This window comes from Grampus griseus (genome assembly GCF_964374135.1).
Source record: "Grampus griseus genome assembly, chromosome: 19".
Lineage (NCBI taxonomy): Eukaryota > Metazoa > Chordata > Mammalia > Artiodactyla > Delphinidae > Grampus > Grampus griseus.
This window is the reverse complement of record NC_139013.1, coordinates 7,319,849-7,343,796: the sequence shown is the minus strand read 5'-3', so window position 1 is coordinate 7,343,796 and position 23,948 is coordinate 7,319,849. Positions and strand designations below refer to the sequence as shown.

Sequence of the window (23,948 nt, the reverse complement as noted above, 5' to 3'; positions counted from 1 at the left end):
GTGTTGACTGATTTATTTATCAGGACCTAGCAACCAACCACTTCGAGGAGTCCAGGCCCCTTCTCCCTCAGACCCCACCCGCATTCCCCGGTGCCCAGAGGATCCAGACCCCAGGCCTGACAATGAGGTTTCGGGGAGCACGTTTATTCAGAGAAATAAATATGGCCCGTGGAAAGGGGTTGGAGGGCCAGGGAGATGTATCTGCGCCGCAGCCGTGTGTCTGGGTTAGGGTTTCGGAGTTTCCAGCATGTCTGCCAGGGCTCTGGAGAGAAGGACGCAGAGGTTGGACAGCCGAAGTGTCCAAAGCTCACACCAGGGCGCTTAGAGATCGTTAACCTGCTCATTTCACCAAGGGGGGACTAGAGGCTCAGGGCTTTCCAATAATTCATAGCGGGACAGCACCTTTCTAAACGGGGTCCTTAAACATCCCCCCTCCACACACTTACTGGTACAGGGACGAGGAGAAATAGTCGACGTAGCTTCCTGTAGGAGAGAAGAGGCTTGAGGGGTACACCACGGGTGAAATTGGGGGCCACTTTTCACTCAGTCCAGGACCAGGACTAGCTCCGCCCCCTTTTCTGGATTCCTTCCCCCAAACTAATTCCTTCTACAGCGACTCCTCCCTTCCTCCTGGCTCTAAGTGTTCTAAGTGTTCCCATTCTCCAATAGCCCCACGCCCCGCCGCGTCCTTCGAATTCCACTTGCTTTGGCCCCAACCTCTTGGTTCTAGGCTAACCCCTCAATCCGAACCTCTTAGGTTTTGGCACCTATCCCCAACCTTCCCTCTGCCCGGCCCCGCCCCTTCGTGCTCCTCCCGCTCGTCACAGAGTCCCAGCCTTGGCCACGCCTCCGCACATAGCCACGCCCACAACCTTCCAGCCTGCTCCTCAGGTTGGCTCCACCCACCAGGCCCCGCCCCTTCATCAGGTTTCTTCTGGGCCCCACCCATGCTCACCCGGAGTGCAGACAGTTTCGCAGAGCAGCGGGCAGAGGTAGCAGAACTGGCAGTGCTGGGGGCGGGGGTGGGGAGAGAGAATGAGCGGTACGAGGTGGTCAGGGGCGGTGTTAGGATGGGGCGTGGGCCGTACTTGGGCAGGAGGCTAGCTAGGCGGAGGTTAAGGTCAGAGGCAGGATCGGGTTTGGAGTCAAGGCTGCATCAGGGGTAAGGGGTTAGGTCAGTTTGAGGGCAGAAGATTTGGGGCTGGGGGTGCTCAGATGGTCCCGGGCTGTCGGGAAACCTGGTGGATCCTTGAGTCTGGGAGAAGTCTCACCTGGCACTGGTCGCAGTGCTCTCCCATGTTCTCCTCGTCACAGTGACAGTTCTCACATTCAGTGCATCGCTGGGGACCAGAGGAGCCTGGTTAGGCAGGGAGGGACGTTTGGGAGCCACCCGCCAGTCCTCCACCCTGCCCACTGGACATATCCCCAACTTCTCAGCCTCATTACTTCTGACACTGAGCTCAGTATCTTCCTCCAACCTGCTTAACCTGCTTCCCACCCCCTCATTTCCCTATTGCAAGGCGCCCCGACGTCCCCTTGTCTCTGTGGGCTGGACCTTTGGGTACTCTCTTCACCCCCTCTCTTCCTATTCTCCCCATAGCCTGTCAGTCTCCAGTCCTGTCCCACCTCCCTCGGCTCTGCCTTGAACCTTCCTCCCTGTCCCCACATCTGCAAGTGCAGCTCAGGCCTCACCCTCTCTTTCCTGGACCACTATCCCAGGCTCCTCCCCAGCCTCCTGGCCTCCAGTCTGTCCCCGACTTGGCCCCAAAAGTGTCTTTGTTTACTCGGGCCCGTTGCTCAGGGCCCTCCCAAGGCACACCAGAGCCCAGGAACAAACTCTAGGAACAGCTTGGTGGGTGGAGCTGGGTTGCGGACATACATTGCAGAAGGAGCAGTAGCCACACAGGGACCCTGGCTGGTAGTTCCCATACTCCTGGGCATCCTGCTGATCTGTGGGGACAAGAGGGCAGCAGTGACCCAGGTTGACTCCGCTCCTCCCCACCCCCATCATCCAGTCAGATCACTTACCCATGTCCTCACCACTCTCCTCTTCACTGGAGGCACCTCCAGACACCTCCCTCCTGGCCAGTGGGTTGGGGATGATGGTGAAGGGGAGCTCATCCTCTTCCAGCCCCTCATCCTCATCTTCTTTCTCCTGGTGGTCTTGGCTCAGTGGGACCCAAACCTCAGCCCTCTCTTCCCTCCTCTCCTCCTTCTCTTCTTCCTCCTCCTCTTCCTCCTCTTCTTCCTCCTCCTCCTGGCTCAGGCTGAGGCCATGACCTTCCTCCTTGTCTTCCTCATCCTCCTGGTCCAGGCTGCCATGGTGGGTACCTTCTCCTCCCTCCTCTGAACCTTCATCATCATCTTCATGGGAGCTGTGATCCTCTTCCTTCTCTTCCTCTTCCTCCTCAGAATCACTCTCCCTTAAATGGCTTCTATCCTTTACCCCCATGTATTCTGGGGACTGGTGGTTAGTCTCCTCTTTGATGGACCCTCTGTGGCCAGTCCCTTTATCTCTGTAGCTTTGCTGCCTGTGGCTGGGAGCCTGGTGGCCAAGCTTGGCAGAGGTGTCCTCATCTTCCTCCTTGGGGACTCCGCGGTGGTGATGGCCATGGACTGCTCTTTCATGTTCCTCTGGGAAGTCTTCCTCCTTAGTGCTCTTGTGGCCTTGGGGCTGGTGGCTTGCAACATGGTGGCTGAACTTGACTGTGATCTCCTCCTCGTCATCTCCAAGGCCATGGTGGGTATGTCTGGGAACCTGGTGCCAGTGTTCAGTGGACACATCCTCATCCTCATCTTCCTTGTCTCTGTGGCCTTGATGTCTGTGGCTAGGGATATGATGGTGGTGTTCATCTGAGACATCTTCATTGTCTTCCTTCCCATGGCCTTGACTCCTGTGGGTCTGGTGTATGTACTCAGTGGAGACATCATCATCATCTTCTTCTTCTTCTTCATGGCCTCGGTGTCTGTGGCTGGGGCCATGATGGTGGTGTTCATCTGAGACATCTTCATCCTTTTCCTTCCCGTGGTCTTGGTGTCTGTGGACCTGGTGTCCATACTCAGTGGAGACATCCTCCTCTTCCTCTTCTTCATCCTCCTCTTCTCCATGGCCTCGGTGTACATGCCTGACGATATGATGGTGATGCTCACTGGACACAACTTCGTCTTCGTCCTCATCTTGACGGCCATGGCTCCTGTGGCTGGGGAAGTGGTGCCCGTGCTCAGCTGAATCATCCGCCTCTTCATTCCCATGGCTTCTGTGCCCACGGGCCTGCTGAGCATGCTCTGTATGTTCCTCCTCATCAGAGGTGTTCTCATCTCCCACCTTGTGGCCTTGGTACCTATGGTCTTGGGATTCTCTGGAGACATCTTCATCCTCTTCTCTGTGGTCTCCGTGGCCCCAGAAATGATGCCCACTCTCCGTGGAAACATCCTTGTTCTCATCTCCGTGGCCTCTATGGCTGTGTGTGGGGTGGCCAAACTTGCCCGATGAGTCCTCTGAGGGCCCCGAAGCTCCTGCATTGTCGTTCCAGTTGCTGGGCCCCAGCCCAGCCCCTCTCAGCTGCTGGGTCACGGCAGTGGGGAGAAGCAGGCTGGCCACTGCAGCCCAGAGGAGAAAAGTGTGCAGCCATGGCCCACAGTGGCCCATGGGGACAGACAGGCAGCAGAGCTTCTCCCAGGGCTGGCTCCCACTGTGGCTATGGCTATGTGGATGAATGTTGGGCTCCTTCTGTTTCTTTCTCCCTGTGTTGCTCCTTTGCTGTGTCTCTCTCGGCCTCTGTCCCCTGGCCCTCACAGCCAGGCCCTCTGAGGCAGTCTCCAGAGCCCCTTACCCTCCTCTCCGGCCCTCCCTCCCACTTCCCAGCCAATAGGGTCTCTCCCCTCCCCTCTCTGTGGCTAAATTTACTCTCAGCCCCGAGTTATTCTGGGTCAGTCCCCACCTGCCCCTCCCCTCCTGCTCCTCCCCCTCCCAGCTGGGGAGGGGGTGGATGAAGGGGTCTCTCCTTGGCCAGGAGAGGGGAGCCAAAGGATTTGACTTTGGGTTGCCAACAAGTTCATGTTTGGCAGCTGCAAAGACAATGGCTAGATTTTTAGTAGGCCAATTTGGGGGGAGCCTGGGCCATGGGGGAGGGTAGCAGGAGGGATGTATCTGAGGGGAGAAACCCCTGCCAAGGAAGGACTGGGGGTTAGATGATGGGGAGTTTCTGGCCAGAACGGGCTCCTCTGCTGAGAAGGTGGATGCCAATATGGAAGCCCTGGAATGGCGTGAAAGGAATTTTGCCCCAGCACACGTACCCATGACCTCCTGTCCCTGGAACTCAGATCTGGGGGCAGGGGATGGCGCCAGGCCAGGGCTATAAATACAGCGAGGGGGGGCAAGGGGCTCAGGTTACCCAGGAGGCCGCAGCTGTCCCTGTCAGAGAGTCAGCAGGAGACATGTGGCCCTGCCTGTCCGCATAGCGGTACCTCCCACTCCTCATCCTGTCACTGTCGCCCTCGCTCTTTGGGTTCCCATCCTTCTTTATGGGTCTCCCTCTCTCTGTCATTGTTTCTTCACCAGCTCTCTCTCAGGGTCCCTGTTGCCCCCCTCCTGAGGATTCTGTCCCCTTCTCCCTCTCACTCTGAGTGTCTGCCACCCATCTAAATCTTTCTCTCTCCCTCTTTGGGTCAACGTAGCGCCCCCCCAATCTCTGTTCCCCCTTTCTGATTCTCTGCCCCTGCCTAAGTCTTAGTGTTTCCCGCCCCCCATCCCCCGACCTGGGTCAGTGTGCCCTCTCTCTCATCGCTGGCATTTCCTCTCTGCGTCTCTGTCCCCCTCTCCGTGGGTTCCTGTCCCCCTCTCCCTGGGTCCCTGCCCGCCTCTCTCTGGATCCTGTCCGACCCTTTGCCCCGCCTCCCGCTCTACGCTTCTCCGAGATTCCCCGCCCCCCAGACCTGGCCCCGCCCAAGGCTGGGCTGGGAAGTGGCGGATCCGGTTTGTTCAGGGCGCATCTAGAACCCGGGTTGGTGGATCGAATGCCGGGAGTCGGATAGGTTTCGGTGGCTGCGGCAGCATGGTGGGTGCAGAGAAGGAGCAGGTACAGCGGCCGGACCCAGGCCTGAGGGAACAGGGAGCTAGGGCCTGGCCTCCTGGTTTCCAGAGAGGAGGGTGCTTGAGACCCAGATTCTTGGGTCAGACAAAGGAAGGGGTTTCTGGGGGCCCGGACTCCAGGGTCCTTGGGGACGGATTGGGGAGGGGGTTGGGGGGGTCGAGTCTCCTGAGTCCGGGAGAGGAGGGCACTGGGGTCCCGGACTCCTGGGTCTCCGGCTAGCGCGCGGGTGGGTCACTCCGTGACCCACAGGACCTAACTGGATCCACCCCACCACTCCTTGTTCCTGTCTCCAGAGCTGGATCCCCAAGATCTTCAAGAAGAAGACGTGCACGACTTTCATCGTTGACCCCACAGATGCGGGGTGAGGAGTTCGCCCCGGGGACAGACCCCAGAGTGTCCCGGGTCCGCTGACCCCGCCCACCGCAGACCCCGCCTTTCGGTTCCTTCCCTTCCCCAGTCAGAGCCGGTACTCTCAAGGGCGTTCCCTGGTGGCTCTCTACCTCGGGGAGGGCTTGGGTCAGTCTGCAAACACTTCCAATTTCCCATCCTCCCGCTCAGGTTCAGTGTTCAAGACCCAGGGCTGGGTTCTGTTTTCTTCCTTCCCCGTGTCCCTTCTGTGTGTCTCTGCCTCCTGGTGTCACTTTCTCTGCCTTTCTTTCTTGGCTGTCTCTGTTTCATCCATTCACTTGTTCGTTCATTCCTCCAAGAAATTCTCACTCAGCACTTCCAAGGGGGCATTATTTTCAAGAGCACAGGCCCTGCCAGGGTTCAGATTTCAGCTGGGACACGTGCTGTGTGGCTTCAGGCAAATCATTTCACTTCTCTGGGCCTCATCTATCATCTGGGCATAAAAACAGGCTCTAGGGCTTCCCTGGTGGCACAGTGGTTGAGAGTCTGCCTGCCGATGCAGGGGACACGGGTTTGTGCCCCTGTCCGGGAAGATCCCACATGCCGCGGAGCGGCTACGCCCGTGAGCCATGGCCGCTGAGCCTGCGCGTCCGGAGCCTGTGCTCCGCAACGGGAGAGGCCACAACAGTGAGAGGCCCTGTACCGCAAAAAGAAAAACAAAAAAAACCAGGCTCCATTTCCTGCGGATATTGTAAGAATTAAACAAGTTACTGCTTATGATATTTCTGAAACAGTGCCCAGCACGTAGTAATCACTGGAAAATATGTCCATAGGAACCACCGGAAGGTAGCAATTACTAGCATGTGTAGGGCCTGTGCTTGTGCTGGGTGGCTGAGAGGTGGGGAGTGGCCACCATTAGGAGTTCCTGGCCTTCAGTGATGGTCTCTCAAGTGGGTTCTGGCTTTCTAGTGTCCTCAAGGCAATCTTTGGGGTATGGGAAATGTCAACGTTCCTAATTTAGTGTGTGTTTTATTATGACTATATTAGTGCAGGATGGCTTGAATTATGTATAAATAAACATATATATTATTTGGGGGTGAGTGCTCAAAAACTTTTACTGATGGAAAGGGCGGTCAAGGAATTTTAGGAACCTCTGGTCTGGTGGGAGGAAGATGATTATAAGGCAAGGAGATGGGAGCTGCAAAGGACAAGCCACTGGGCCCAGTGGGAGCCAAGAGGAGGCATCTGGTTAAGTCCGAGGAGGGGACACAGGGTGTCACCAATGGCTTCTGTAGGAGGAGGGGCTAATGAGGTGACATTGGAAGGTGATAAAGTTGGAGTTTGACAGTTGAAGGTGGGTTGGATTCCAGGAGCGGGAACAAGTATAAATTGCCCCCTATTGACTATGTGGCTTGCAAATGGGGCAGAGTTCAAGGTGCAGAGAGCATCTGAAAGAGGATATCAAGAAGGAGGGCAGGGCCAGTAGTCACACAGCCTCAAATGTCACCCCGAGGGGTTGGGACCGAGTCTTGGTGTTCCCCATGGGAGGGGCAGAGTCAGCTCTGGGTGTGGATAGATGCCCTGAGGGCCACATGAGGATGAATAGGAGTTCAGGAAGCTGGGGAAGAGTCTGGGCAAGGGACAGGTGGGAGGAGAACAGGCCTGAGGCAGGCCAGGGCTGAGGGGACACAGAGAGGTGGGGACAGGGCAAAGATTCAGGGGCAGGAGCTTGGGGACCGATGGATTTGCAGAGTGAGAGGGGAGAGGGGAGTATGGGCCCAGACATCTGGTCTGGGGCCTGGGAAACTGAGCTTGTCCCCGAGATGGGAACCCAGGTGCATGAGTAGGTTTGGGAAATGTTGCCCAGCTCAGAGTGGGATTTCGTGTGTGGGAGGGGCCTGGGGGAGCCAGGGGCATTGCAAACCTGGTTCAGGGACTCAGGAAAGGTCTGTGACTTCCATCCAAGATTTGAGAAGTCCTAGCTGTAGGTGGTAATGGAAACTGAAGTGGAAGTAGGATGGGGGGAAGAAAGTGTAAAATCAGAGGTGGTTGCAAACTGGCAATTCTATGGCCGATGTTTTCTTTTTTTTCTTCCACGGAAGAAAGGATTGCTAAAAACTTGTCTCTGAATGCTTCAAGACAGACATGCTGCCTCAAGTCAGCACAGCCTCCGGCACATCCGCTTATAATTTTCCACCTGATGCTTCTTTCTCTTACGTAATTCCCTGCCTGGCCCTTGGGGCCATTGAGTTTGAGACCCATGTAGGGAAGTCATGTGGTCCTGGCTCTGGGGAACACCTACACTCAAGGGAGGCACAGAAGAAGAGAAAGCCACAGATGAGGCAGAGACAGAGCAGCCAGGGGAACGGGTGTGCTCTGCCAGGGAAAAGCTTTTCTAGAGTCAGCCTTTTAGATATGACCAGTGCTACTTTGTCGGAGTCAGATGAGACCTGAATAGGAGCCATTGTACTCGGGGATGTGCAGGTAATTGCTGATTTTATCGGGAACAATTTCGTTTTCAGTGGCCACACAGAGAAAGGGGGGTAGGAGATGAGACGGACAGAGGGGGAGTCTGCCAGTGCTGTCTACCAGAAGTTTCTGCAATGGTGAAAATGTTCTATATCCACATCCAGTATGGCAGGCACTGGCCACGTGTGGCTCCTGATCACTTGAAATGTGGCCAGAGCAACTGAGGAACTGAATTTTTAGTTGTATCTAATTTTAATTTATTTGACTATAAGGAGCACGGTGTGGCTAGAGGCTACTGTACTGGACAGTTCAGGTTCTGGAACATTCCATGAAGAAATTTTGCCAGGAAGGGCTCGTGGGAAGTAGATGGACAGGAATGGGGGGGGGGTCCAGGGACGGGGTTGAGATAGGTGAAAGGATCAAGTGGGTAAACTGAGGCATGCCAGGACCCTGGAGGTAGACTCAGGAAGAGGGAGGGATGTATCCTGTAGTTCTCACTGTGCCAGGAGCTGGTGTATTCTGTTTGGATTTGTTGGCCATTCTTTTAGTGACTTCACAATTCTTGTCAAATCCATGGACCACCTGTGCTATTCTTTCCGTAAAATTAGTCCTTAAATCATGGCTCACTCTGTTTACATAAATGCAGGTCTCCCCCGATATTTGAATCCCTTCTGGAATCAGGGACCAAAGAGATTTAGATACATTTTCAAATAAATCCCTCGTCTCCCAAACCTGTGTGGCTTGCTGTTTTTAAACTCAGGTGCCAGTCCCATTAGGTAACAAGGGATACTTGCGTATTTATTTAGGGGGAAAGAAGTTTCACATGTGATCACCATAAATGCAAAATCTGTTCCATTTGCCACAAAGAGAAAGAAACAAGCCATAAAAGACAATCACAATGAAAACCAGGTAAAAAGTATTTACCGTCTAAGTGGATGCTGTTGCCAGCCCAGTTTTCTGAGCCTGACGCCAGCTTTTCTCTGTTAAAAAGAAAAAGTAAAGGGTTAGGCATTAAAAACATTCTAGCACCCAGCTGATCCTCTCTCCTTGACAGTAATTAGGAGAACTCAAAAAGGAATGACTTTCTTACTGTGTTCAAGGTTATTTAAAGCTCAGTGTGGAGTTCACGGAGACCAGATCTGGTATGCGGCCCCCATTTTAGGAAATGTTGTGTTATTTCATTGGCCTCTCACAGTTCTATGACGTAGGCTGGGCTATCATTGCCTTTCCATTTGAGGTGGAAATTTAGGCTCAGAGAGATGAAACTACTTGCTCAAAGTCACACAGCTGCCTTGGCCTCTAGTGCATGCGTGCTCTGTGATCACTCTCTTGATTTTCCTTTTCGTGTGAATACCATCTGTTTGAACTGTGGGCAGCAAGGACATCCCCAATGGCCCCCTGCACTTTTCCACTTCAGGCCCTGAAGGCAACAGTGAGTGTGGGGTCTGGTATGCAGACCTCCCTGCTCAGGTGCTCTTGAGCCACTGTGGCTTCCTGCTGGTGGGTGAGGTGACTGTGGTTGTTCTGCCCCAGTCTCTCCCTCAGGCTGGTCAGAGCCATGGAGGGCCAGTGCCAGGGTCAGTATGGACTGTGAGCTCCTCTGGAGGGAGATGCAGAAATATGGACATTTCTACAGGATGCTTGGGGTCGGTGCGGACGCCACTGGGCTTCATCCTCCTCCTTCCCCTCCCCCTTCAGGGGGACCTTGTGCCAGTGTGGGCAACCCCGGTGTGCCCACCCATCAGTGGCTGTGGAGGATGCATTCGGGGCAGCCGTGGTGACCGTATGGGACAGTGACTTGCACACCACGGAGAAGCCCACAGATGCCTTCGGAGACCTGGACTTCCTGGGTGCCGGCCGCAAGGCCAGCAATGTGAGGCTTGCATGTCTGGGCAGGGCCAGGGTTGACCAGTGGGGCTGCATGCCTCAGGGGCTCCCAGAGCCAGGGTCTGGGGGTATCCCAACTGAACATTGTGTCTCCCCATTTACCCATCCCTATCTTCACCTCTCCTGGATCCCTGTCCCCTCCACCCCTGTCTGTCTTTTCTAAGCCTGTCCTCCTCTCTCTGGGTCTCCATCCCTCCCCTCTGGGCCTCTGTCCCCGTCCCCCCTCCCCCCATCTCTGTGCTCCTCTCTCTGCGTCTCTGTCCCTTTCTCTCTGTCTCTGTCCCCCTCCCCGTGTCCCTTCCTCTTGTGTGTCCACAGTTCCTCCGGCTCTCTGACCGCACGGATCCAGCTACAGTTTATAATCTGGTCACAAACATATGGGGCTTCCAGGCCCCGAACCTGGTGGTGTCAGTGCTGGGGGGGTCGGGGGGCCCCACCCTCCAGACTTGGCTGCAGGACCTGCTGCGACGCGGGCTGGTGCGGGCTGCCCAGAACACAGGTGACTGAGGGTGGGCATCTGCCTCCTGGGCCGGGGCCGGCTGCCCCCCCCATTTCCCCCACTTCCCTGGAATTCTGTCTTTCCCCACTCCCGCCTTTGTGTGTGGGGTTTTGTCTCACTCTCTAGTCTCTGTCTGTCTCTGCACGCCTGTGTGTCTCTGGACCTCACCACCAGTCTGTGTCGCTGTGTAGGGGCCTGGATTGTCACCGGAGGGCTGCACAAGGGCATTGGACGGCATGTGGGTGTGGCAGTGCGGGACCACCAGACAGCCAGGACTGGGGGCAACAAGGTGGTGGCCATGGGCGTGGCCCCCTGGGGTGTGGTTCGGAATAGAGACACCCTCATCAACCCCAAGGTGGGACCCAGGGTCTTGGACAAGGTGGGGGTTGGGGGCCAGGAGTCTGGGGTCTGAGGGGGGAGGGGCTGGGGGCCTGGACTCCTGGGTATGAGGGAGGAGGGGCTGGGGACCTGTAGTTCCGTGTCTGAGGGAGAACGGGGCTGGGTGTCTGTCCTCTTGGCCCTGATGGAAAGACTCCCTGGTCTGGCCACTTGTCCCCCAGGGCTCGTTTCCTGCAAGGTACCGGTGGCGCGGTGACCCCGAGGATGGGGTCCAGTTTGCTCTCGACTACAACTATTCGGCCTTCCTTCTGGTGGACGACGGCACCCACGGCCGTCTGGGCGGCGAGAACCGCTTCCGCTTGGGCTTCGAGTCCTACCTTGCCCAACAGAAGACGGGCGTGGGAGGTGAGTGGCTCCTTCCACTGGGGATTCACAGCCCAAGGCTCAGGATCCCAGTGGTCAGATCTGGTAGGAATTTGGGGGTTGCGGCCAGGGGGAGTTTCCTATGGTCAAGTGCCTCCTCCCATCATTTGCTGTGTTTGAAAAAATCATTATCTTGAAATCTACAATACCGAAAGGTGGACAGCTTGATGATTTTTTTTTTTTTTTTTTTGCGGTACACGGGCCTCTCACTGCTGTGGCCTCTCCTGTTGCGGAGCACAGGCTCCCGACGCACAGGCTCAGAGGCCATGGCTCACGGGCCCAGCCGCTCCGCGGCACGTGGGATCTTCCCAGACCGGGGCACGAACCCGTGTCCCCTGCATCGGCAGGCGGACTCTAAACCACTGCGCCACCAGGGAAGCCCAGCTTGATGAATTTTTAACAAATTGAATCCACTTATGCAGCCAGCACCCAGATCAAGAAACAGTAATACCAGCCCCCAGAAGCTTTCTGCCCACACCCAAGAGCCACCCTATCCTGCTTGTCACAGCAAAGAGTAGTTCTGACCGTGTTTCATATGAATACAATCACACCAAACCCATGTTTTAAATTCTGCCTTCTCATGTTAGACATTATTTCTGTGAGATTCATCCATATCATTTCATGAACTGTAGTTTGTAAATAACCCATGGATCAAAGAAGGAAAAAAAAAGAAGCTAGAAAATATTTTGAACTGAATGATAATAATGTTATGACATACCAACACTTTGGGGATGCAGCTGTTGCAGTACTTAGAGGGAAATCTGTAGACTTAAATGCTTACCTAAAATGAAAAGAAAAGAAAGATTGAAAATCAATGATTTAGGTCTCCAATTAAAAAAAATCCTAGAAACAGAAGAGCAAATCAAATCTAGAGAAAGTAGAAGCAAGGATATAATAGACAGGGCAGAAATCACTAAAACAGAAAGAAATGTCCAGTGTAGAAAGTCAACTAAACAGAAACCTGCTTCTTTATAAACATTTCCTGTATTTTAAAAAGTGTCCATTTAATTCTTTTTTTTTTAAGTATTTATTTATTTTTGGCTGCATTGGGTCTTCGTTGCTGTGCGTGGGCTTTCTCTAGCTGTGGCGAGCAGGGGCTACTCTTCGTTGCAGTGCGCAGGCTTCTCATTGCGGTGGCCTCTCTTGTTGCGGAGCACGGGCTCTAGGCGCATGGGTTTCAGTAGTTGCGGCACGAGGGCTCAATAGTTGTGGCTTGTGGGCTCTAGAGTGCAGGCTCAGTAGTGTGGTGCACGGGCTTAGTTGCTCCACGGCATGTGGGATCTTCCCGGACCAGGGATTGAACCCGTTTCCCCTGCATTGGCAGGCAGATTCTTAACCACTGCACCACCAGGGAAGTCCCCCATTTAATTCTTAAACTTTACTTAGCTTTTCGGCAACTTTAATCTTATTTGTAAAATTATCTTTTGGGGGTGCAAACTGACTTTTTTGGGGTGTATAATTCTGTGAGTTTAGGCGTGTGTAGAGATTCATGTCCACAGTCAGGACATAGACCAGTTCTGTTACCATGAAGGCATTCCTTTTGCACCCAGCCCCTGGCAGCCACTGATCTGTTTTCCATCACTCTAGTCTTCTCTTTTCCAGAAGCTAAATAAATGGAATAATATAATACATGACCTTTTGAGACTGGCTTCTTTCACTCAACATAATATTTTATGGCAGCTTTAATATGTGTTTATTGGAACTAATCAAACCATGCGAAGGTATATAAGGAAATTCATAGCATTGCCTGAATTGTAGTTTGTAAATAACCCACTGGTCAAAGAAGAAAATAAAAAAACGTTAGAAAATTCCCTTCCCAGCTCCAATCCCTTCTATTGGGGTAATCTGTGTTATATGGTTTGGAGTTAATCCTTTTATATCTTTGTCTATGCTTATAAAATCCTATGCTATGCTCAGTGGTGTTCCTTTCTCTCTTTTATACTATACATATACATATCACTTTCTTATAACCATCCCTTTTAGGTACAAACTTCTCTATCTTGTATCTCCTTTTAATAGTTGTATGATATTCCTTGGTAATGGTTGTACCATCTGTTATTTAAATTTTTCTCAATTGGTGGTTACTTAAAGTGCTATCAGTGTTTGGCACTACAAACAACGCTGAATAAATATCTTTGTATGAACATCCAATAATTACATCCAGGTGTTTTAAATTCTATACAGTAGATCCCCCAAGTGAGATTGCTCTGTGTGTATACTAATAGATAGTACTAGATCACTTTCTTAAAGTGTGTAGCAGTTTTCACTCTCATCGAGAATGTGTGAGAGTTTCCTTTTCTGTCCAGTCTTAACCAGCTCTGGATACTCTTGGTTTAAATTTTTTTTTTTTTGGCAAATTTGATGGGTAAAAAGTGACATGCCACTGTTCATTTGATTTTTTAATTTATCTAACCACTGTTAAAAGATATAAACATATATTTTGTTGGCCAATCAGATTTCCTCAATTATGAATTGTCTATTCATATTCTTTGCACATTTTTGAATTGGGTTATTTCTTTCTTGTCTTTTTGTAAGAATTCTTTGTATCCTGTCCTTAGTAACGCTTTGACTATTAGATGTAAAATTTTTAGAAGATACTTTAATTATGGTGTCTACTTCCATAAAAATTCTATCATTTTTATGTGGTTAGATATATTTGTTGTTCCTTTTATAGCCCCTTGGTTTCCCTTGGTTTTTTAGGAAGGTCCATTTCACTCCAATGCTATACAAATATTCTAAGTCTTCTTTTTTAATATCTTATATTTTTATGTTTAAACTTTTAATCCATCTGGAAATGATTTTTAGGTGTTTTGAGATAGGGAGTCTACATTTTTTTCTTCCAAATGGGAAACCACATTCTCTTCATGTCCATTTAATAAATAAACCATCTTTTTCCAGCTAAATTGAAATGCCACTTAAGTTGTATATTCAGTTCCTTTATATGTTGAAGTATTTCTGAACCTTTTTCTCTTCTACCTCTCTATTTATTCCTGTGCCAAAAATATATTTTGTTTGGGACTTCCCTGGTGGTCCAGTGGTTAAGACTCTGCATGTCCAATGCAGGGGGTGCAGGTTCAATCCCTGGTCAGGGAACTAAGATCCGACATGCTGTGCAGCATGGCCAAAAAAAAAAAATTTTATATATATATATATATATATATATATATATATTTGTTCCTGTTGTTGTTGTTTACAGCAGTTTAAAGACGTTTGAATATATATTAGGGAAAATTTCTCCCTACTGTCATTTCTCAAAAATTTCTTAACTCCTCTGATATTAATTCTTTCATATGAATTTAAAAATTATTTTGTTCCATTAAGAAAAAAACAAGAAAACACTGCCAACCTCCTCCTACCTCCCTCTTTCTCCAAACTGCATTGAATTTATGTGTTACATTGTGACAGGTTAACATGGTATTTGTTTTTCCATTTATTCAGGACTTGTTCTTATATAATGTTTATCAATTTCCTTATAAAAGTATTATACCTCTCTGTATGAATTAATTCCCAGGCATTTTATCATTTTTGTGAAAACATGGATAAGATACATATTGTAATAGTTGTAGAAAAGTTTTTTATTTTTGTGTATTTTTTTGTATTAATCCTCTTAACCAAATTCTCTTATTAATATTTAGTTATTTTGAGTGGAGTCTCTCCAATTTTCTGAGAATATAAATCATCTTTCCTTCAAATAGATACCTTTGTCTCTTCCAGCTTAAAAAATATATGTACAAGTTTTCATTCCAATTATTTCATTTTCTTGCATTGTTACATTAGCTCAAAACTCCCAGATAAGTGTGAATAGTAGTAATGTTGTTTCAGTTCTTATTTTATTGGGAATAGAGTTCGTAAAAAACTTATATGAGTTTGCTATTGGGCTTTGATAAATATCTTTATTGTATTTGGATAGTCCTTTCTATTCCTTATTTCCTTTATTTTCTATTTGCACTTTCATCCTCTCCTGGCTCCTGGATGGTTAATCAGTTATAGGATTGACTCATGCCTCATTCGGGAACCCAGGAGTCCAGGCTCCCAGCCCTCTCCTCCCTTGAGAAATTGAACATTACTGTCTTCAAGATCTGGCCCCTCCCAACATCCTCAAAGGCATGACAGTTCTCATGAGCCTCCGGACAGAGGATTAGGCAGAAGCCAGCATTTGCCCTGGGGACTCCTGGGAAACGTGGTTCTCTCCCATCGCTGACAGAGGCTGATGGGAGGTGACCAAGCCCTGTGCTCTCTTCTCTCCTCAGGGACTGGAATTGACATCCCTGTCCTCCTTCTCTTGATTGATGGTGATGAAAAGATGTTGAAGGTAATAAGGGCTCAGGTGCCTGGGTCTAAGGGGGGGCAGTAGCCGGGGGCTGTACTCCTGGGTCCTAGGGGAGGAGGGGGCTGGGAATCTAGACTCCAGGAGGTGTGAATACTTTCCTTCCCTAACCTGACTCCCCTTTTGTCCTGTAGCGGATAGAGAAGGCCACCCAGGCTCAGCTCCCCTGCCTCCTGGTGGCCGGGTCTGGGGGAGCTGCAGACTGCCTGGCAGAGATCTACACTCTGGCTCCAGGGAGTGGAGGAGGCAGGCGATGTGAAGCCCAAGATCTGATTAAACGTTTCTTCCCCAAAGGGGACCCTGAGGTCCTACAGGCCCAGGTATGACATTGGGGGTCCAACTCTGGAACCTGAGATGGGAGGGAGCTGGGAACCTGGGCTCCTGGACCTTGAGAGGTGAGGATGCTGAGGATTTGGAGACCTGGATCCAAGGGAAGGGGAATGGGGGCCCAGCCTCATGGATATGAGGGAGGAAAGGCTGGGAGCCTGGACTCCTGGGTTTAAGGGAGGAGAGGCCTGGGGGCCTGGATGCCCCCTAGGTTCTGGGAGTAGAGGGTGCTAGGCACCTAGACTACTGGGTCCTTCAGGGGAATGTTCTATATCTCTGTGGACAGGGCCAGGGAGTTGGGTGTGGGTTGCAAAACTTGGTATTCTGCAGGTGGAGAGGATCATGAGTCGGAAGGAGCTGCTGACAGTCTATTCAACTGATGATGGCCCTGAGGAATTTGAGACCATTGTTTTGAAGGCCCTTGTCAAGGGTAAGGCTTGGAGTCCCAAAACTTCCCCCATTGTCAGCTCAACTTTGGACACCTCTCTTGGCCTCGGCACTTTATCCATCCTCTCTAATCTAAATTGTGCCCGTTTTTTTTTTTTTTTTTTTTTTTTTTTTTGCGGTACGCGGGCCCCTCACTGCTGTGGCCTCTCCCGTTGCGGAGCACAGGCTCCGGACGTGCAGGCTCAGCGGCCATGGCTCACGGGCCCAGCCGCTCTGCGGCATGTGGGATCTTCCCGGACCGGGGCACGAACCCGTGTCCCCTGCATCGGCAGGCGGACTCTCACCCACTGCGCCACCAGGGAAGCCCTGTGCCCGTTTTTATCTTTTTCCTTTTATCATTGCCTTTTGGGGCTTTGCACGGTGCTATTTGGGCAACTTTCCCAAGATACTTTCATTATGTTCCAACGTTGCTTTCCTTCTGTTGTATCCATCCACCCATCCTTTCATCCTTTATCCAGCCAGCCAGCCATATGTACATTGATCTTTCCATCTACCCATTATTCCATTCATCCTTCATTCTGCCATCCATCCAAGCATCCATCCATCTTGCCATCCACCCATCCTTCTACCAGTTTATTCACACATCTAGTAACAATTCCATCCACTCATCATTCTTCCATCCATCCATTCTTCCATCTATCCACCCACTCACCCTTTCTACTTTTCCTATATGCCTCCAATATGTTTTAAGCCCTGAGGGGTGGTGGAATCAGAGAAAAACCAGAGTGCTGTCTCCCAGCAAGGAACTCCTGATATGTCACTAGAGGAATGAATGATGAAAACCAAGGTAGGGAGCATAATGGCTGCTTGGTAGAGGCTGAGGATGGAGCTCATTATTCATTCAACAAAGATTAGGCTCAGAGATAAAAGCAGATCCTACCAGCGTTGTTTGGACATAACCTTAAGTAAAATTCAAGACAAAAGCATGGGAGAGGCACTGCTGTCAGAAAGGGGAGAAAAATGGGGAGGTGGTATTTAAACCGGGCGGCCTTGAAGAGCCAGTAGAATTAGGAGTTAGTAAGATGCGGAGGTGGGATGAATAAGTGGTAAGGGGGATCCCCAGGGCTCTGTGGGGATGTGGGTGGGGAGGGTCATTTTTGGTGTCAGAAGAGTTTTACAGGGAAAACACCCACTTAGATAAAAACTCCCAAGAGGCATAGTGTCAATTTGTAATGCGTTCTGAGTTCCAGGTCCCCACCCCAATTGCATCTACCATGTTCTGTGGTGTGGTAGTTATTTTTGACTTTGGAATCAGATAAAACTAAAATTTGAGTATCAGCTTGGCCCCCTCTCTGCTGTGTGACTTTGAGAAAGAGACTTTCCCTCTCTGAGCCTTAGTTTCTCTCTCTGAAAAATTGAGATAATACCTGGCAGGAGTGTTGTGAGCCTTAGAGGCAGATGATGGGCAGTGCCTGGTCCCCAGGGGGAGCCTAATAAATGGGAACTCTTCTTAATATGATTCCGTTTCTTGTGGGGACACATCCTTTAATAGAGGATGACAGTCAGTGGGCAAATCGGATTTACTTTACAGAAGTTAACTCATCAGCCTCCTGGGAGGAAACACAGCAGCTCTCTAAGATGTGGTTTGAGGGGGTGGTGTTTTAAGTCTGTTGCCTGCAGAAGTACAAGTGATCACACTCTGCTGGGGAAACTGGAGATGGCTGGACAGTCTCAGTGTTGGCAGAGTTGAAGGGATGGGGTTTCAGCAGGTGAGGAAGGAAGAGGGAAGGGGATGAATGCTTCATAAGAGTCTAGGAACAGCCAGGCACTGTGCTGAGCAGCTGGCACACATTATTGCCCCTGATCCTCTAACCCTTCCTGTAAGGACCGTCTGCCCAGTTTGCAGATGAAGAAACTGAGGCTTAGAGAGGGGGAAAGTGACTTGCCCAAGGTCACACGAGGCTGACCGCACACTTTTGGATCCATTAAATTATCCGATCAGATTTTTAAAGGCCACTTGTTCTTCCTTGTTCTATTTAATGACCTCCAAGGTCTTCCGAAGTCCGGCTAATGTTTACATTTTTTCTGCTACTTTTCGCCTCACAAATACTCCCAGGTTGCAGGAGACCAGAGTGACTCACACTTGCCATCATAGCCTGTGCTTTCCTGCACCAAGGCTTTTGCTCAAGCTGCTCCTGCCGCCCTGATGATTCTTTTCTCGTCTTAGATGCACACTTCCAAATCCTACTAGTCTTTCAAAAGCCCTACCTCAATATGCATCCCCTAGGAGGCTCCCTTGGGTCTCTCCATACCTCTGTGACTGTAGCCTCCCCTGGGTCCTAATCACATTCTGTGCCCTCCTCCAAGGGCACCGATCACTCTAAGGGCAGTTATGTGGTTCTGGGACATATTTCCCAGGAATGAGCTCCTTCAGGGTAGGGACTGTATCCAATCTCTCTCATCCCTCTTACTGCCTGGTCTGTAGCCTACCTCAGTAAATGTTAAATGAATAAATGATTCCCTTTCCTTGTCTTGGGGCCTCTCAACCACTGGTCTGAAGAGTTTTACATTCACCTCTGCCCCTGGGTTTGAATGACCTTATGCTTGTAATAGGCTGACTTCTTAAGACCCCAGACTCTGCCCAACAACACTGCCTTTATACGGAGTTTAAATGTCAGGCATCTCGAGTAGAAGTGATACAGACACCCATCAGATCTTCCCAACCTCCCCTGACTTCTTGCCCCCTCTCCTTCTCACCCTTTCAGCCTGTGGGACCTCTGAAGCCTCAGCTTACCTGGATGAGTTGCGTTTGGCTGTGGCTTGGAACCGTGTGGACATTGCCCAGAGTGAACTCTTCCGGGGGGATATCCAGTGGCGGGTGAGGGGTTGGGGACTGGCGACTGGGGATCCTGACAAGAGGGATGCATTTCCCCCACTCCCTGACTCCTTTGGCATCTGGCTCTATCTTCCTTTATGGCGTGTCCAGCTTTCTCTTAATTGTCCATCCATCTCTGGTTGTCCATCTGTCCCCATCTTGTTCCCTCTCTCCCCATCCATCCATCCATCTACTTGCCCACCCATCCATCCTCTCATCCATCCCTCCACCCATCCATCCATCTGACCATCCATCCATCTATCCATCACTCATAGCTCTGTACCCCCAACTCTTGTCCTTAATCTCTGACCTCACCTGGCCTTCTGCCTGTCTCTGTGCTCAACTCTTCCCCCGTTCATTCCACCCCCACCAGTCTTTCCACCTGGAAGCCTCCCTCATGGACGCCCTTCTGAATGACCGGCCAGAGTTCGTGCGCTTGCTCATCTCCCATGGCCTTAGCCTGGGCCACTTCCTGACCCCTACGCGCCTGGCCCAGCTCTACAACGCAGCGCCCCCGAACTCACTTATCCACAGCCTTTTGGACCAGGTGTCCCACAGCACAGGCAACAAAGGCCCAGTCTCTGAACCCTCTGCGGAGCCACAACCCCCTAAGGTGGGGCAGGTGCTGCGGATGCTGCTGGGGAAGTCGTGCGCGCCGACGTTCCCCGCCGGGGGCACCCACCTGGGCGATGGCAGCATGGAAAATGTAAGGAACGGGGTGGGTGGGGGAAGCACAAAAGGGTCTGGGGGCGGGGCTATGCCAGGATGGGGCGTGGTCAGAGCACGGGGTGTGTGACTGAACGGGGTGTGGGGCTGATGGTTGGGGCGGAGTCAGGAAAGGTCTGGGGCGGAGACAACGCTCACCACGCCTTCCTCGCCTCCAGTCGTTTCTGCCGTGGGACAAGGCCACCTCAGAATTTCTGCTGGAAGCCGTCCCCGAGCAGGCACCCTGGAGTGACCTGCTCCTCTGGGCACTGCTGCTCAACAGGGCTCAGATGGCCGTGTACTTCTGGGAGATGGTGAGTGCTGTCTTGATCTCTGATTCTACTTGCTCCTACATTCCTGTCCTTTATTTCTACCGAACTCCAATGCTTGAGCAGTAAGATTCCCTGACCTAGGATATCACTCGTCCCCCACCCCACTCCATTCTTGATATATGACCCCGAGTGCTGTTTCTTCCTCCCCACCCCCACCCCCCATATCATGAATTTCTTGTAACTTGCTTTCTCCATTAACAATATATATTGGGCATTTACCCTTGTTCATATATATGCATCAATCTCATCCTTTCAGAGTGGTCGCTTGTAGGAGGAAGTGAGACATTATCTGTAGCTGATGGGGATTCATTTCAGCATAATTGTGCTTGCAGTTTAGATGCATTGTCGTAGTTGCAATGCAGAAGGGGACAAGACTAGAGGCAAGGATGCCAGGTAGGAAGGTAGAGCTTCAGGCAGCCAAGATGGGGGCCTGGATTAAAGCTGGTGAGACGTAGGTGTTGGGACACATTTGAGAAGTTTAAAAAAAAGTCATGGTATTCGAATAGGATCAAAGATAGACCCTATCTTTATGTCAAAGAAATATCTTGACAGGAGTTCTTCAGCCCTGGGTTATTTTCAGCCCATCCGGTCATTGGTTAAAAATAAATAGATTTTTCTTTTTTAATTGAGATAAGTGTTCCTCAGTGTTGTAGCATGTATGAGAACATCCTTCCTTTCTAAGGTTGAATTATATTCCATTGTGTGGATATACTACCTTTTCTTTATCCATTCATCTGTTGATGGACATGTGGATTGTTTTGACCTTTTGGCTATTGTGAATAATACTGCTATGACGAGTGTACAAATATCTGTTTGAGTCCCTGCTTTCAGTTGTTTTGAGGACATATCTAAGAGTGGAATTGCTGGACCATATGGTAATTCTAGGTTTAATTTTTTGAGGAACTGCCATACTATTTTCCACAGTGGTGGTACCATTTAAATTTCCACCAGCAATGCACACAAGTGTTCCAATTTCTCCACATCTTTACCAACACTTATTATTTTCTTTTCTCTTTTCTCGTCCTTCCTCTCTCTCTCTGTCTCTTTCTTTTTTATAATTGACATCCTAATGGGTGTGATCTGTGTTTTTTTTTTTTAATATATATTTATTTATTTATTTACTTGGCTGCGCCGGGTCTTAGTTGCGGCACGTGGGATCTTAGTTGCGGCATGCAGGCTCTTGGTTGTGGCATTCAGGATCTAGTTCCCTAACCAGGGATTGAACCCAGCCCCCTGCATTGGGAGCTTGGAGTCTTAACCACTGGACCACCAGGGAAGTCCCTCTCACTTGATTTCTTTTTTTTTTTAAGTTTTATTTTTATTTATTTTATTTGTTTATTATTTTGGGCTGCATTGGGTCTTCGTTGCTGTGCGTGGGCTTTCTCTAGTTGTGGCGAGCGGGGGCTACTTTTTGTTGCAGTGCACGGGCTTCTCATTGCGGTAGCTTCTCTTATTGCAGAGCACAGGCTCTAGGGGGTGCGGGCTTCCGTAGTTGTGGCATGCGGGCTCAGTAGTTGTGACTCATGGGCTCTAGAGCACAGGCTCAGTAGTTGTGGCACACGGGCTTAGTTGCTTCATGGCATGTGGGATCTTCCTGGACCAGGGCTCGAACCCACGTCCCTTGCATTAGAAGGCGGATTCTTAACCACTGCGCCACCAGGGAAGTCCCTGGTTCCTTTTTATAATTTCTATATCTTTATTTCTATTCTCTATTTGCTGACACATCATTCTCCTGGCTTCCTTTAGCTCTTTGTTCATAATTTCCTTCAGCTTTTTGAGCATATTTAAGACAGTTGATTTAAAGTCTTTCTCTAGTAAGTAAATCCAGTGGCTACGTTTCCTAATTTCTTTTGTCCTGTGAATGGGTCATACTTTTTTGTTTCTTTGCATGCCTCATAATTTTTGTTGTTGTTGTTGTTGAAAACAGGACATTTTGAATATTATAATATGGCAACTTTGGAAATCAGCTTAACTCCTTCCTTCAGGGGTTGTTGTTGCTGCTTGTTGTGGGTGGTTGTTGTTTGTTTAGCGACTTTCCTAAGCTATTTTTGTAAAGTCTGTATTCTTCGTCATGTATGGCCACTGAAATCCCATTCTGTTAGCTTAGTGGTCAGCTAGTGACTTGACAGAGATTCCCTTAAATGCACAGGGGTGGGGGAATAAAGCCCTTCCACTTTGCAGGTTGGCTCTTTGTGGAGCTGACTTTTAACACTTAGGCAGGCTGTTTACAATCTGCCTTTAGCCTTCACTGCCTGCTTTTGCTGAGCCTAAAGGTGAGCCAGAGGTGAAAGCTTAGGGCTTTCCATAGTCTTTTCTGAGCATGCATCCAGTCTTGGTCATGTTTGTAGCCTTCTAGATTTCCTGGTACATGTAGGAGCTTTTTATTTTTTTGTTTTATTTTTACTTCTTGATTTATTTGGCTGTGCTGCGTGGCATGCGGGATGTTAGCTCCCCGACCAGGGATCTAACCCATGCTTCCTGCAGTGGAAGCTCAGAGTCCTAACCACTGGACCACCAGGGAATTCCCCATAGGAGCTTTTAAAACCCCTCACTCCCTCAAGCATCTCCTTCCCCAGCTGCTTCCCTCTTCTCTCCCAAGCTGTTCAGAGTATCTGTTGCTTGCCTCAGCTACTTGAGGCCTGTCTCTGTCTCTCCAGGGTTCCAGTTCTGTGGCCTCAGCTCTTGGGGCCTGTTTGTTGCTGCGAGTGCTGGGGCGCCTGGAGGCTGAGACTGAGGAGGCAGCACGGAGGAAGGACCTGGCAGCCAAGTTTGAGGGGCTGGGTGTTGGTGCGTGGGGCATGGGTGCCTGGTGGGGCAGAGACAGGGAGCTGCCATGAAGGGGGTTGTAAAACTACCCATTCCTCCTCTCGTCACTCTGCCTCTTCCCCTTCAATCGCCTCATCTCTTCCCTCACACCATCTTCCTACTACTTTTCCTCCCTCTCACGTAAATGTCCCGCACCCAGACCTCTTTGGAAAATGCTACCGCAGCAGCGAGGAACGGGCTGCTCACCTGCTCCTCTGGCGCTGCCCACTCTGGGGGGATGCCACCTGCCTCCACCTTGCCATGCAGGCTGATGCCCGTGCCTTCTTTGCCCAGGATGGGGTACAGGTGAGCATCTGAGACACCAACACCCCAAACAGTTCTCAGCCGGACTGTGGGACGTCTGGAGGATAAGCCCCCTGCCACGGTGGGCAATCTGGGGTCTTGACCAGCCTCTCCACCTGGAGACAACCCCTCTCCAGAAAGTCCCAGCCTTCTCCTGGAAGGGTTGCTCTTCCCAAAAGAAGCCTCACACCCTGCCACAGGAAAGCCAACCCTCCTAAAAAGTTCTATTCCAGGGAATCCCCCTGGCAGTCCAGTGCTTAGGACGTGGTGCTTTCACTTCCGTGGCCCAGGTTCAATCCCTGGTTAGGGAACTAAAAAAAGTTATATTCCGGATAGAGGAGTACCCGGGACTTTAGTAAGAAGTCTCACCTCTCACACAAGAAGTCCTTCCCATTTCCTTAAGAGGGGTCCACTGCCAGGCTTCAACAATTAAAAGGGTGTCACTGGACAATTACTTAGTGTTTTGGACATAGACGAACTCTGGTTTAGGAAATCCTACGCTTCCTTTGGGAAGACCTGTGTGCCCCCATAGTTGCTTCCATCCTGCTAATCCTGACATTCTGAAAACACTCTCGGTCTCCTTAATCTAAATCTGACAGGGGCAAAGAGAGTCCCATCCTCAGTACAAGAAGTTTTGCCTACCCAGCAGGAAGTCCCGTTTCACTTCTTGGAATGATCTGTTGGCACCTCAAATACTTTCCCAGAGTCCTTTGCTTTGAATGGTGGTGAAACTCATGGATTGCAGCTTTTGCCTCTTCTGTAACCTCCCTGTGCTCCATCCATCTGTGAAAAAGGAGAAAATATTAGTACCTGTCCTCCTGGAGGTGTG

The 23,948-nt window shown here is 50.5% G+C and overlaps 2 protein-coding genes across 6 annotated transcripts in view; one reads left to right on the top strand and one right to left on the bottom strand.

Moving 5' to 3' along the window:
* Window positions 1–123: 123 nt before the first annotated feature.
* On the bottom strand, window positions 124–3,903 carry HRC (histidine rich calcium binding protein). Its single transcript, XM_082676466.1, has 6 exons — window positions 2,029–3,903; window positions 1,880–1,950; window positions 1,272–1,340; window positions 956–1,010; window positions 447–483; window positions 124–262 (listed from the first exon to the last, which is right to left on the bottom strand). Exons 1-6 carry the CDS (start codon window positions 3,647–3,649, stop codon window positions 226–228), a joined length of 1,890 nt encoding a protein of 629 aa, XP_082532592.1. The 5' UTR covers window positions 3,650–3,903; the 3' UTR covers window positions 124–225.
* Window positions 3,904–4,949: 1,046 nt separating this feature from the next.
* Window positions 4,950–23,948, top strand: part of TRPM4 (transient receptor potential cation channel subfamily M member 4) — a 34,621-nt gene continuing 15,622 nt past the window's right edge. For 3 of the 5 annotated variants that reach the window (XR_014298149.1, XM_082676462.1, XM_082676461.1), the window contains exons 1-14: window positions 4,950–5,078; window positions 5,387–5,454; window positions 9,609–9,783; window positions 10,116–10,296; window positions 10,488–10,651; window positions 10,857–11,040; window positions 15,309–15,370; window positions 15,520–15,705; window positions 16,043–16,142; window positions 18,865–18,977; window positions 19,348–19,680; window positions 19,859–19,993; window positions 22,669–22,798; window positions 22,977–23,122. Coding sequence is in view for 4 of the 5 variants with exons in the window: in XM_082676462.1 (XP_082532588.1) it covers window positions 5,055–5,078; window positions 5,387–5,454; window positions 9,609–9,783; window positions 10,116–10,296; window positions 10,488–10,651; window positions 10,857–11,040; window positions 15,309–15,370; window positions 15,520–15,705; window positions 16,043–16,142; window positions 18,865–18,977; window positions 19,348–19,680; window positions 19,859–19,993; window positions 22,669–22,798; window positions 22,977–23,122 (2,001 nt within the window). In the remaining variant the exon portion in view is untranslated. The remainder of the gene's footprint in view (window positions 5,079–5,386; window positions 5,455–9,608; window positions 9,784–10,115; window positions 10,297–10,487; window positions 10,652–10,856; window positions 11,041–15,308; window positions 15,371–15,519; window positions 15,706–16,042; window positions 16,143–18,864; window positions 18,978–19,347; window positions 19,681–19,858; window positions 19,994–22,668; window positions 22,799–22,976; window positions 23,123–23,948) is intronic. The other 2 variants (XM_082676463.1, XM_082676464.1) reach the window with 2 other exon arrangements.